The sequence below is a fragment of the Eptatretus burgeri genome, chromosome 6 (assembly GCF_056783735.1).
Source record: "Eptatretus burgeri isolate ZD-2024b chromosome 6, Ebu_testis_v1, whole genome shotgun sequence".
Classification (NCBI taxonomy): domain Eukaryota; kingdom Metazoa; phylum Chordata; class Myxini; order Myxiniformes; family Myxinidae; genus Eptatretus; species Eptatretus burgeri.
Genome location: NC_140966.1, coordinates 7,341,635 through 7,354,926, shown reverse-complemented (window position 1 = coordinate 7,354,926; position 13,292 = coordinate 7,341,635). Strand labels below are relative to the sequence as shown.

The window sequence follows — 13,292 nt, the reverse complement described above, 5'->3', positions numbered from 1 at the left end:
TAGAGATAGAGATAGAGATAGAGATAGAGATAGAGATATCGAGATATCCAATCACGAGAAGGTCATGATTGCAAAAATAATAGATAGGTTTAGATTGGAATTAGATAGGTACCCAGATGCATTGGAGATGGAGGGGTTCTGGGTTTGGCCACACTTGTTGGTAACCATTCCAGAGAGTGTTTATCTGTATCTCGACCAAGTGAAATTTAAATTGTTCAATGTAAAAATGGCATCACATCCAAACAGCTTCACACAGCAGTAAAATCAGGTTATACATTATGTTTTGCATTAAAAAAGCAACTATATATATATATATATATATATATATATATATATATATATATATATATAGAAATTCATATATATATATATATATATATATATATATATATATATATATATATATATATAGACACACACATATATATATATATATATATATATATATATATATATATATATATATATATATATATATATATACACACACACATACACACACATACACACACATACACACACATACACACACATACACACACATACACACACATACACACACACACACACACACACACACACACACACACACACGAGACGACCTGTGAACCTGTTGGGTTCCCGTTGTGACAGCGGTTGATAAAAAAAATTGTTTCAAAAAAAACAAGATAGCTCCAGCGAACTAGACCGCTAAGGTTGTTTGCATTGATCAAATACTCTAGAAGAGTACTTGACTGAATCGGGAATTGATTTTTTAAATAATTTTTTCGTTGCCCAATTTGAACGAAACTTGATATTGCGCGTCAATGTGAAAAAAAAAACGGAGAAAAGAAAGTCGAAGAAATTATTGTGCATTATCTTCTTAACACAATTATATTTATTAATGAACACAGAAGTATTATATCAAAATGGCGATGTTTAATTTATGCTTAAAAATCAATCGTTCTTTGTCTATACTAAATGTTTGATTTTTGATTAAACCATTTGAAAAAAAAAACAAAAAAAATGCTCTAGCCAACTATACCGCTGAGGTTGTTTACATTGATCAAAATCTCTCGAAGAGTACTTGACTGAATCGGGAAATGATTTTTTAATAATTTTTTCGTTTCCCGATTTGAACGAAACTTGATACTGCACACCACAGGAGAATGGGAAGTAAGGTGGCCCTAAAATATCTGCGCTATAGTGTACCGTTTTGGCTGTATTTTGGGAACATATATACATAGGGGAGAGTGGGGCAAGATGATCCCTGGGGCATGATGATCACCCCCCTCTCATGACTCCAATAAAGCTCGCATTGGACAGTGGCGCCACTCATCAATAGATCGATTAACTACAATTCCACTGTGGAAGGCGCATGACGAGAAAAAACGCTGCATTCGTTTTATCAGAAAAACATCATTTTCCTCCTGAAAAAGAAAATTTTTGAATCATCGGTGAGTACATATTATCTCTATGAATAAGTGTAGTCGGAATGGTATCTGTATTTAGGTGTACACGTTGCTTATATGCCCATATTGCGTGTATGTTTTGCCTAGCTCATTGCTGTAATTTATGAATGTCAGACGATTTTGTAAAAATGGCGGTGGTGGGGCAGGATGATCACTTGGTTGTGGGGCAAGTTGATCATGTGATCATCTTGCCCCACACCACGATCATCTTGTCCTGTTTCACCCATGAGAAATGCAATCGCCGCCGAGATGGAAGCCAGAAATCAACGAGAGCAGAAAAAGAGCGATGCCAAGAGCCGCCAAATCTGCCCAGACGAAATCTAAAAAGCTGATCAAGGAAATGAAATCACGAAAATGTGCAGGCCTACAGTTAGACAGTGAATCATCGGATGATGCTGATGCTGGTGATTTCCAGCTTCGAGATGAAGATTCAGAGCCAGATGACAATAATGATATTATTGAAGGAGACTGTAATTACAAAAATAGATGGGGAAAAAGCGCGATCAATTCTGTACATAGCGCATGTCGAGGCAATCGATGACGATGGATATGAGGGAGTCTTTCTCCGCAAAGTACTTTCTCATATGAACTTGATCGACCTATGTTCATCGTGGACGAGATAGATTGGGGGACTTTTTCCAAAGAGGACATCGTTAAAAAAACTACCTCCACCCGGATTTTTAAAGGGAAGTCAGAGAAAATCAAAGCAACTGGTATTCACAATTGATCTCAGTCAGTGGGAGTTGCGAATTTAGACATTACGACTGGAACACAAAGATAAATGACATGAAAATGGACGTTCGTATCCGGTTGTGTATGGGACAATGTTTTGGAAATATTATGTTGGTATCCTAGATGGATATATATAAATGAAGAATTATTTTCCGTTCATTAAAATTCTAACACATCGCTTATTTAGACTGTCCTCATGTTTCCTTAGGACCATGATCATCTTTCCCCATAGTGATGATCGACTTGCCTCAAGGGTGGGGCAAGTTGAGCATTTCGACCACAAATTTTGAATTGCCTTTTATTGACATTCAATGAACTCTAATATTCTCAAAATTGGGCAGTTACTTGGGGTGATAGATGGACTAAGGAATGCCAATTGAATGGTGTTTGGCTGGAAAATCATCTGACGGCAAAACGGACAAAACCAAAAAAAGGGACCATCTTGCCCCACTCTCCCCTACATACGTACAAGATGAGAGTTTTAGTAATATATATATATATATATATATATATATATATATATATATATGTATATATATATATATATATATATATATATATATATATATATATATATATATATATATATATATATATATTGTTACGGATTTCAGAATCGGATCCGACTAATGCGTTCAAACAGCGAGGTCCTCAGACAGTTATATCCCAAAATGTATGTCCAGGATAGACCCATCCTCATGTCTGGTGGGATTCTAACTTTGATGCGCTGAGAAGGGTAGAGAATAGATTCCCTTTCTTATGGGATGGCCTTTTTTTCTTTATGCCAGACACATTCATGCACGTGAGATAGCTGTTAGCCCAACGGAGGCTCAACACCCACCTCTTTCCATCGACGGTGACAGCCACCTTTTTCCATCGACGTTTGAAACCCCGTTCAGCAGCTCTATGGATGCTAACTGCTCTTTTTTGTATCGGGCTGGACATTGAGGTGATAATTGTTGTTCACATTTTATGAGCACTTCACGTTTTCGCTCGGTAATTCTGGCAAATGGTTGCTTTCTGCCGTTCGTCCAGAACTACAAGCATGGCATCAAAGTCCAGGAATGATCGCGAGACGGGCGGTTTGTCACGTGCAACGATGCGCCAATAGGCAAGGTGGATTTGGCTGAAGTCTGCTTGAGGCTCCGCCCAGATGGGCCACCTATAAAAAGGACGAGCGGACCGTTTTTGTCAGTCAGTTGGCAATAGCTGGTTGCGGTCCTTGCAGCTTTGAGAGTTTTGCGATAGTTTGTTTCAGTTGATGACAGCTGGGTGACGGCTATTTTCAGCTCGTCAGTTCCAGTCAGACGGTTGGTGAGCTGGCGACAGATGAGTTTGTGACAGTTGGTGACAGCCTTGCAGCCTTACAGCTTCTCACAGCGCCTTACAGCTTCTCACAGCACCTCAGTGCCTCTTGGCGCTTTAAAGCTTCTCACAGCTCCTAACATCTGTATGTTGGTTGTGGCTCCTGGTGGCACCTGACGGTGGGTGACGCTCAGACCATTAATGCTGGTTCTGCTCGAGACCTGCTCTTGGCGTACCTGATTCTTAGCATTCCTAGTTCCTGGGGATGACGACATGACATCGAATGGCATTAAAGCCTGTTTGCGAGTGGGTGCACCGCAAGGCACGCTCACACATTTCAGGACGTTTTATTTGACGTACGACGACGTCTACTTGGTGAGCGAGACTGGATTTCTCTTCCCCCCTGAATGATCTGCTGGGTACCCTTGTCTCATGTTTAATTGTTAAGTAAGGCACAGTGATAATAATCTGCTCTTTTTCTGTTTTTCTATCAATGCCTGATTAATTCTTTATTTGCTTGCGATTATTTTGATTGATTTGAATTTACTTATTTTTACCACAAGGAAATAAAAAGTTATTTTTATTTATTTTTTCCTAATTAATAAATTCCTTGTTGACGTTCCAAACTATCGGTGCTTGTCCTTTCCTTCCATTGATCCAGCATTGTCTGAACTTAGACTGGGAGGTAATTACCAAATGAAATGACCTGGAATAGTCGGCACGCACCAGCGGTTATACGCTCGGCCGCCCAAATTAAGATCTAATCAAGATAAGATTGGTGCTTTGCCGAGGGCGTACACCCCGTTTAGGAAGCCACGTGACCTCTAGTTAAACGGTTAAATTAGTTGGTGGACACTGGAACTGTGGTTAACTGATTGGCGTTCATGGTTCTAAAGCAACCCACCGTCTCATGAAGTTAAACGTAAGCAGTGGCCCCAGGTCCCGTTCTTCTGAGGAGAAAAGGGGATTAACCCCCCCATAATACATTCGGTACCCATGGCCATAACAAACTTGTGTCAGGAGCCTTGGTAACAAACTGGAGTCTGGGAGTGGGATTTTTCGAACCCCTTGATCAATAAATTGATGGCAGGTAGTCGACCTGTGGTGCACTTCACGCACCTCAAATTTCAGAGCTGTTCGACAAACTTTTAGTGAAATTTATTGGTGCGGACAATGGCGGAGCAACACGAGCAGGTTCTGGTGGGCCATGTAGACAATGTAAATATGGATAGGAATTGATCCAGGACCTGCATGAAGTCGCAATAGAGGGTGAAGAGGAGGCAATGGGAGAGACGGAAAATAATTTCCACCCTCGGCCTCAGGAAAATGCAGCATCGATAGCACAGAACGCCAAGTTAACACAGCCAGTGCAGCCCAAGCATGACACGATGTTGTTCATGAGACAAGTAATGGGACAAATAACTATGATGGACCAAAACAACAGCAGCAGAATGGATGCGATGAGCAGAAAAATGGACGAAACAGCAGAAAAGTGGACGTGATGGGTGATGAAATAAAAAAGGAGATGAGTGAAGCGATGAGCAGAGAAATGGCGGCGGTGCGAGAGGAGGTAAGGAAGTGTAGGTTTTTGCCTACCTGGCAAGTTCAGTTCGGTTTTTGTTGTTTTAATGACATGATTCCATTTTATCGCCGGTCTTGTAAATACAAAAATATAGGAGAATGTCACAGGGAGAAATCACATACTGCGAGAAATTATGCTTAACCACTACCTAATTAACACAGCACCCCCCTCCCTCCGTGCGATGACACGTAACGAGTTAAGCTGACAGTTTCCCTACTTAAGTTACATCAAAATGTCTCTTACTCATCCACAGACCATGCTAACTGATACTATACAATCCCATCATGGCTATGAAATTCCTCCATCTACCCCACAAACATAACAATATGTTTGATAACTTCCAATGTAAAGAACCATTTCCTGTAATATGAAAACGGTTGGCCAGAAGAAAGGCAGGTTTTGCAATTAAATTATTTCTGTTGTGGGATAATGCAAATTCTCTAATTGCCATATTTTGTCACCGATTCCAAATGTTTTCCTCGAAACACAATGGGATTGAAAGGAAGGTTTTAGAAAATGGAATAATGCCATTGAAAAATGGTTCTAAATTTAAGGATAAACTCAGAAAAGCAAAATATTGAGAAATGGTCTTTTGAAGAAAACAGGGAGAAAAAGACATAAAATGTCAGAGACAAGAAGCAGAACATACCATTTTTAGCTCACCTGTATTTTATTCTGGTGAGCTTATGCGATCGAGCTGTGTTCGTACATGAGTCCGTCTGTCAGTCCGTAAACACTTAGTCATTATCGCTTGAACCAAACACACGATTTTGCTGAAATTTGGCCACAAGCTTCATATCTGATGCCCAACGAAGATGTATTGACCGCATCAAAATCTGCACTCATGAAGGGGGTCTTCAGGGGGTGTTTTTGACCCCTCCCCCCAATAGGTATTTGTTCTCTTATCCGAAACTACACAAATGGTTTCAATGAAACTTGACCACAATCTTCATCACTCGTTTGGTGATGTACCAAAATTTGTTCATCGCATTAAAAAAATAAAGGTCTAAGGAGGTCTGCATGGGGAGGGGGGGTGGGTTTAGTGATTGTTGCTCCTGATCCAGGTGAGATTCATGATGAGCAGTCCGATTTTCAGTCTTTATTACAACTCAGCAAGGATTTGAATGAACAACCTTCCAGATTCAGCACAGACGCTGGAACCATTACACCACCAAGTCTGTTACATGGAATTTCAACGCAGGAGGCCATTAGGCCCATCAAACCAAGCACAAAGATTGCCAACTTATGGCTGTTTGTCCATGCTCTGTCCTCCATCCTTGCACAACTATATTGTATGTTGGACAGATTATTGATTCTAAATAATTTGGCAGCCTTTATGCTTTGGCATAGAATCAAAGCTGGACAACTCCCCGAAGGTTTTGTCCAACTGATTCAAAATTTCTTGGTAAACTTATTTTAGAGTGGCAAGCACTGCCTTGTGTCCTGGTACCCTGAGCTTTCCTTTGAATGAAGAAGTTCAAGGCTTGGTGTACATCGTGAACAACATCATGGCACTTTGTTTGGTGGTGATCAGGCTACTACTGTATGGATCATGTTGCCTCGGTCAGACATTTCTGAGTCGCTCTCTTCTGCGATATGCTCATAATCTGTGTTATGCAAAAGAGTTGTTTCTGCTTCATACAAACTAATTTGATTTATCTCAGTTGTCAGCTGTTCACTCCATGTTGAGCGCATGGCAGGCTTTTAATTTGAAGCTGATTGATGTATCATACTCAAGGGAAATGCTCCTGAATGTATGCCTTTTATTCAATCCTCGCTTTGGAGAATTTCAAATGGATCGCATCTTTGAGTACCTATTGAGGAAGAACATTCGCAAAGTGTCTGATCTCATTGCTGGTGCAGGTAGCTGGACCAGTGCAGCTTCACTCGCTCAAGTGAGAGATATTTGCTCAATGAGATACATTTCATAGGTGTTAATTATAAGCTGTTTTGTTTTTCCTTGACTGTGCATTTTGTCTAAGATAGAGATTATTAATCCAGTGTTTTATCATTTGTGTCCTCTCTACACCCTGTGTCTGTCTGTTTTGTTTTTCTCAAGGACCATACTTTTCTTATCTCTACCCCTTATAAAGGAGGTTTGTCTCTGATGGGTATCCCGCTCGTTCACATATCAATATATTAGTCATGATTGGACAGGTTAACTTTTGCTATATAGCAACCATTATCAACATATTTTTCATGGAATATATGTATATGAATGTGGGAATTTATTTGATGACTTATTCGTCTTTCACGTTTTGAAGGAACATGAAAAAGCTCCTGAAATTGCGTTGTGTGTCACTGAGTGAGTGAGTGAGTGAGTGAGTCTGCACTGGTTCTTAGATTTACTGTAATCTATATATCCCAGTGAGGCTGTGAATTGTTAAACAATCTGTCTTGTTACCTCCACTACCGAAGGTGAGCGGAGGTCGTTTTCACCCTTGTCTGCCTGTGAACAGTTATATCTAAAAAAAAGTTGTGGACGGATTCAGACAAAACTTGGTCGGGTATGTGACATGGAAGAATTGATTCGATTTTCGTGAAGATCCAAATCCGGATTGGATAATTTTTAAATTTTCACCATTGAGAGATGAGGTCAAAAACGATATACTGTTTAGCATGATATTTCGAAAAGTTACAGACAGATTCGCCCGAAACAAGATGGATGAGTTAGTTCGGTGACAAGAACAAGCCGACTCGATTTTGGGTCAGGTCCGGATCCAGATCCGGCATATCAGCGGGATACAAGACATAAACTGGTCAGCCTGGCGGAGGTATGTGCTCCACCGAGTACTGTTCTAGTTTTCCTGTGTATCAAACTGACAATGTTTATGTAGCTCCCCCAACCCCCACACCCCGAATGAAAAACAACAGAAGTTACAGTTACACTGCCTGCCAACAACTAACACTGTTGCAATTTTAGTTGTAGTGATTTGTTCGTTGCGGTGAATCCATGAAGACGTTTCTGTGATAGATCTCTCTGGTTAGACATCCATCATGGAAAGGATCTCATGGATCAACGCATCCCCCTGGCAGCCCCATTATAAATGAAAAGAAACCCAATAGTGCAGTGAAGGTGCGGACGAAGGAACAAACTTCCGTACATCTGATGTGCACTGATGGATGTAACATTTTCAATGGTGCTAAATTTACTGATTATGCAAGCTTGGCTGGAAAACTATATTCAGGGATGCAGTGGCCTCTGGTGGCTGACGATGAAGACTTCATGTGAAAATGATGGAATTGAGAACACTATACAACTGAAACCAATGGAAGAATACATTTCTGAAAATGCATAACAAGCCTTGGTGTACCTCCAATTGAATATCCTGAATTGGTAAGGAGAGCAGGCATGAGACCAATTCAATGGTGTGCAGCACTTGTATGTATATTTGCATGGTTTATGGAGGCACAGTGATATCCACAGATTTTCTTGTGATAATTTGCTGATATTAAATAACAATATCATTCTTCCCATAAACTTAATCTCACCATATCTGCAAAGTTTGATGATTAACTTTACTTTTCGAGAGACTTGAATGGATTTTTAACATCCGCAACGTAAAAGCAGACATGACAGCCTGTTTTACATCACCATCCAAAGAACATCGTGTTCTAAAATGCAGCTCTCCTGCCAACATTGCACCAGGTTAATGACCATGGCTTTCAATTCAGATTTGACTGCACAATGGGAACAAAGTTACAACTACCCAAATCAAAGGTGAGCGCAACACTAATTGAAGCCGTCTTACGATATCTCTCATCCTTGATGACAAAACTTTCGCCAAAAGTCTTCCATCCAAATACTAACCAGGCTCAACGTTGCTCAGCTTTACAAAATATGACAGGATGGGGGCACATTCAAGCCAACAGCTCAGAGACTACATGGTTTTTTCGTTTAAAACAAGCAAATTGCCCGTGCCGGCACAGGATTCTAAAAAGGGTCGGAGTGGAGCGGGCAAAAATGCAAATGGCATCTATTGCCATCAAGCCAGCAAGCTGGGAGCAACAATTCACATTTATTGCTACATCTGGTGCAATTTAAATGCTCTATTGTTGGAGAGATGCTCCATTTGAAACTGTTTGTTCTCTATATGAAGCTTTTTGATGTCTCGGGTCAGTAATAAATATTTGTATTGGTGACAAAGCCAGTGACCAATTACAAATTAAGAGTAGGATGACACTATAAAATATCAAACCAAAGAAACTCGGAGAGTTGCTCTCCAAAATGGTGAGCAACATTGATTTTTGGATCACAGAAAATAACCTGATTTGAAATCGCTAACATTTTGGACTCTGTTAACGACCACAATTTTCTGTTAGATTGGAAAAAGGGACTGTATTAGATATTTAAATCACTGAAATAAAAAAATTGCATTATTAAAGTAAAGACGTATGAGGTTTTGACCCCAACCGAAGAATAAATTTACAAATTGCAGTTAGTTGCACGACCTGTCAAGAAGCAGAATTGCAGTGGTCACTAGTGATTTGGTCCATGTGCAGTGGTGAATCCATTTTCGAGGAAGGACAACTGCCATAAAGAGGATTTGGTATTCGGTATAGAGATTTAAGATAATGAAGCATACAGACGAGTTTTGAGCAGAAAAAAAGAGTTACAGGACCAGGGGCCACAGCCTGAGAGTAAAGATGAAGAGAGTCAGGATGGTAATAAGGCAGGGGTCTTTCACTCAGAGTAGTTAATGCATGGAATGGTCTCCATGGCACTGGCAGCAGAAATTTACAATAATAAATGCTCAACAATTCCTTGATTTGGAACAGGCCACAACGGTTTCTTAATGATAAAGCACTCAAGAGAAAAAGTCCCTCAAACCTCCCACAGACCTATCTAGACCCTGATTAGTTTTTTATGCTGTGAACAAACTTTCGTACATCACGAGTGATGAATGTTGTGGTCAAGTTTCATCAAAATCTGACATGTAGTTTCAGAAAAGAGAGCAAATACCTATTTTGGGGGTCAAACCACTCCCCTTCCCCGTAGATCCCCTGAACGAGCACAGATTTTGATGTGATTAAAACATCTTTGTAAGGCATCAGACATGAAGCTTGTGGCCAAGTTTCAACAAAATCGTTTGTTTGGTTCAAGCGATAATGACTGAAGTGTTTACACTCACTCACTTGCCTTCGGACAATGCTCAATCACATAAGCTCGCTGGACTAAAGTCCAGGTGAGCTAAATTGATAAAGGTATTGAAATAAAATAACTCGACACCCATAATCCTGAACTGGTCATGGTCTGGAAATCAACTCGTTTGTGACCTCCCTGATCATGTTTTTTGTCATTTAATTCACCAGTGTACATCTTACAAAGCAAGCATTTTAAAATATTCCACATTGCATAGGTTTATCTTTGTATTTTCACTAATTAAAAAATTAAATTCGGAATCTTAAAAAGAATTTATTGTTGTAATTTCAGCTAGCAAATACATAAAATTAGATTTTTTTTTAAACATTGATCAAAAGCTCATGATGGAACTTGTACAAATATCACTATTAAGGACAAAGACAATAAGAGACGTCAGTGCAGTTTTCCATGAATTACAAAGACAGTCAACCATGGACAAAAACATAATATGGTGTATGGCATTTGAACAAAAAGCTAACAGCTTGGTCTTCCCTTAATCATGAGCAAGGTGTTCACATGGGTACAATAACAGGTAACCCATTACCCAATATCATCTTAATGGCCTTGTTGACGATCTCCTCTTCTATCCTGAAAAACACAAAAGAAAAGATTCAGAATTCAAAATTGAAATCACAAATTTTCTCTTTGTTTCAAGGGAAAACACACCTAAATAATAATTTGCTACTTTAATTTGCTTTTCCCATTTCATGGTACAATAAAATATTGATATTAGATTCTTAAGTTGTTCACGTGGAAGAATTTGCCACTTTGAAAGAAAAAAGACATGCATACGTACATATTTTACCAAATCAAAAACTCTGCTATTTTGACCAGACAAATTTGATGCACGTGGCTCCATACCAGAGAAGATAACACCTATCCATTTCTAAGGAGGTACAAATGTAAACTGTGGCTCTTAAAACAACTAAAATTATCTTCGCCTTTTGCTAATGTTGGAGCACCTGATCTGTCTGATTAAAAACCTGTACACGAAACAAGAAATCAGAGAAAAAACAGAGTATAGAGAGACAGAATGGTTTGGAATTGGAAAAGGAGTCAGACAGGGGGTTCCTTCTCTCCCCTTGTTACCTCTGTCACCGAAGGTGAAGGAGGTTATGTTTTCACACCTTTCTGTCTGTTTGTCTGTTTGTTAATTACAAAAGCGAAGATTTTTCAAGTACGATATTGGACAGTTGATTTTGTTATTCTGTCTGTCTGTCTGTTTGTTTGTCTGTTTGTCATCTACACGTCACAATTCTAAACCGATCGTCATGAAACTTTACGAAGTTGTAGAGGTAGTCTCAACTGAGAAGCGTATTGATTTTGAGGTCAAACTTCTGAAATCGTCATTTTTCATCTGATTGACTTGAAATTTGAACAAGATTTGCATATTACGTCACTGAATTGGGAAACCAACTATTTTTGAGGTCAAAAGGTCAAAGGTCAAAGGTCAACTCGAGGTTAACCTAAAATCATCAATTTCAATCTAACAAAATTGTCAATTTTCATCCGATTGACTTGAAAGTTAAACAGCAATTGTTTAATTTGCAACAAATTAAACTGTCAATTTTCTTGTCAATTTTCAACTATTTTTTAATTTCAACTGCCAACTATTTTTTTGTGATTAAAAGGTCAAAGGTCAACTGAAGGTCAAACTTCAAAAATCATCAATTTTCAACTGAAAAATAATCAATTTTAATCCGATTGACCTGAACTTTGATTAATATTGTGAATTTTAATCTTAATGAAATGGACAATTTGATGTTTCCATGGCAACCTTTGGAGAGGGTGGGGGGTGGATTTTGCAAGTATCGTGCTCTGCATGACATCATTTTCTTGTTTGTTTGTCTGTTTGTTTATGTGCAGGATATCTCAAAAAGTTGTGGACAGATTCAGATGAAATTTTGTGGACAGGTTGGGTGTGTTGCAAGGATGAAATGTTTCGATCTTGGTGAAGCTCCGAATCCGGATCTGGAAACGAGAAGTATTTAATTATTAAAGTGATGCTTCACCATTGGGTCAAAAAACGAAACAGGAGGGCCAAAAACGATATTGTACTGTATAGCATGATATTTCAAAAATGTAACGGGCCTGATATGTTCTCGTGGATCCGGCATTACGTGGCGGAGGTCGAGTGCCCTTCATGTTCAATCTATATCATGAGTACATAATGAGGAATCAAACTTGGATGACATGTCGGCTTGAGTCAGGATTGAAGGGAGATGCATCAACAATCCAATATATGCTGAAAATGCTATTCCATTGGCAGAAAGTAAAGAGGATTTGATGAAACCGCTGTAGACAATGAAGAAGGAAAGCAAAAAGCCGGTCTTTATTTAAACTTTTAAAAATATTAAAATCTTGTCAACTGAGAAGATTGCTGTATTCAGATTTGGAGATGGTCATGTGGAAATGGTCTGGTCCCGTCCGTAATTCTGGGGGGACGGTCTGGTCCCGTGTGTAATTCCGGTGGAAATGTCCCATCCGTAATTCCGGTGGAATTGTCCCACTAGTAATTCTGGTGGAAAAAATTCTCCGCTCGTAACAAATTAATTTTATCAGCAAGGTATGCTTCTATAATAATACCAAACCCATAAAGTTCCACATCCTTCGGTATATCTATTCCTTATGTTATATGAGAGTACATTTCACTGAAGTTCTCACTGATGGGAGCAGGTTTACTCGACCAATCCCAACGGGAGAATGAAACAACAAATTATAACACTCCTGCACACCCTAAGCAACATCTTCGAGTAACGCATTTCCATACCGTATTTCCATTACATTGCATGTCTCCTTTAAAACAAACTTGCATTTGCACTTACAGCTCAGAGGTTCGACAAGCAGGAGCAAAACGTCAGACGGATTCACAGAAAAGTGAAAGCTGGCATTCGGCTTGTACAACCCCAGAGGCTTGTCTTCATAAACGTCTGTAATCACATAGAATTGAGCCGTTGTGATGTTGAGCGAAGAAAGAGAGAGTTCCACCTTCTTGGGAGTGCCGCCAGTGCCTTTGTTGAGCACAGCTATAGCATATCGTCCTCCTTTCAGCTGTCGTTTCCAGACATCTAAAGATGCA

General features: G+C 39.4%; 1 protein-coding gene across 1 annotated transcript in view; it reads right to left on the bottom strand.

The window, feature by feature from the left end:
- Window positions 1–10,306: 10,306 nt before the first annotated feature.
- Window positions 10,307–13,292, bottom strand: part of NAGA (alpha-N-acetylgalactosaminidase) — a 42,638-nt gene continuing 39,652 nt past the window's right edge. The window contains exons 7-8 of the mRNA XM_085883869.1: window positions 13,039–13,292; window positions 10,307–10,801 (exon numbers count right to left, since the gene is read on the bottom strand). The exon at window positions 13,039–13,292 is cut by the window's right edge and continues 2 nt beyond it. Coding sequence (XP_085739995.1) covers window positions 10,800–10,801; window positions 13,039–13,292 — 256 coding nt within the window. The 3' untranslated portion in view covers window positions 10,307–10,799. The remainder of the gene's footprint in view (window positions 10,802–13,038) is intronic.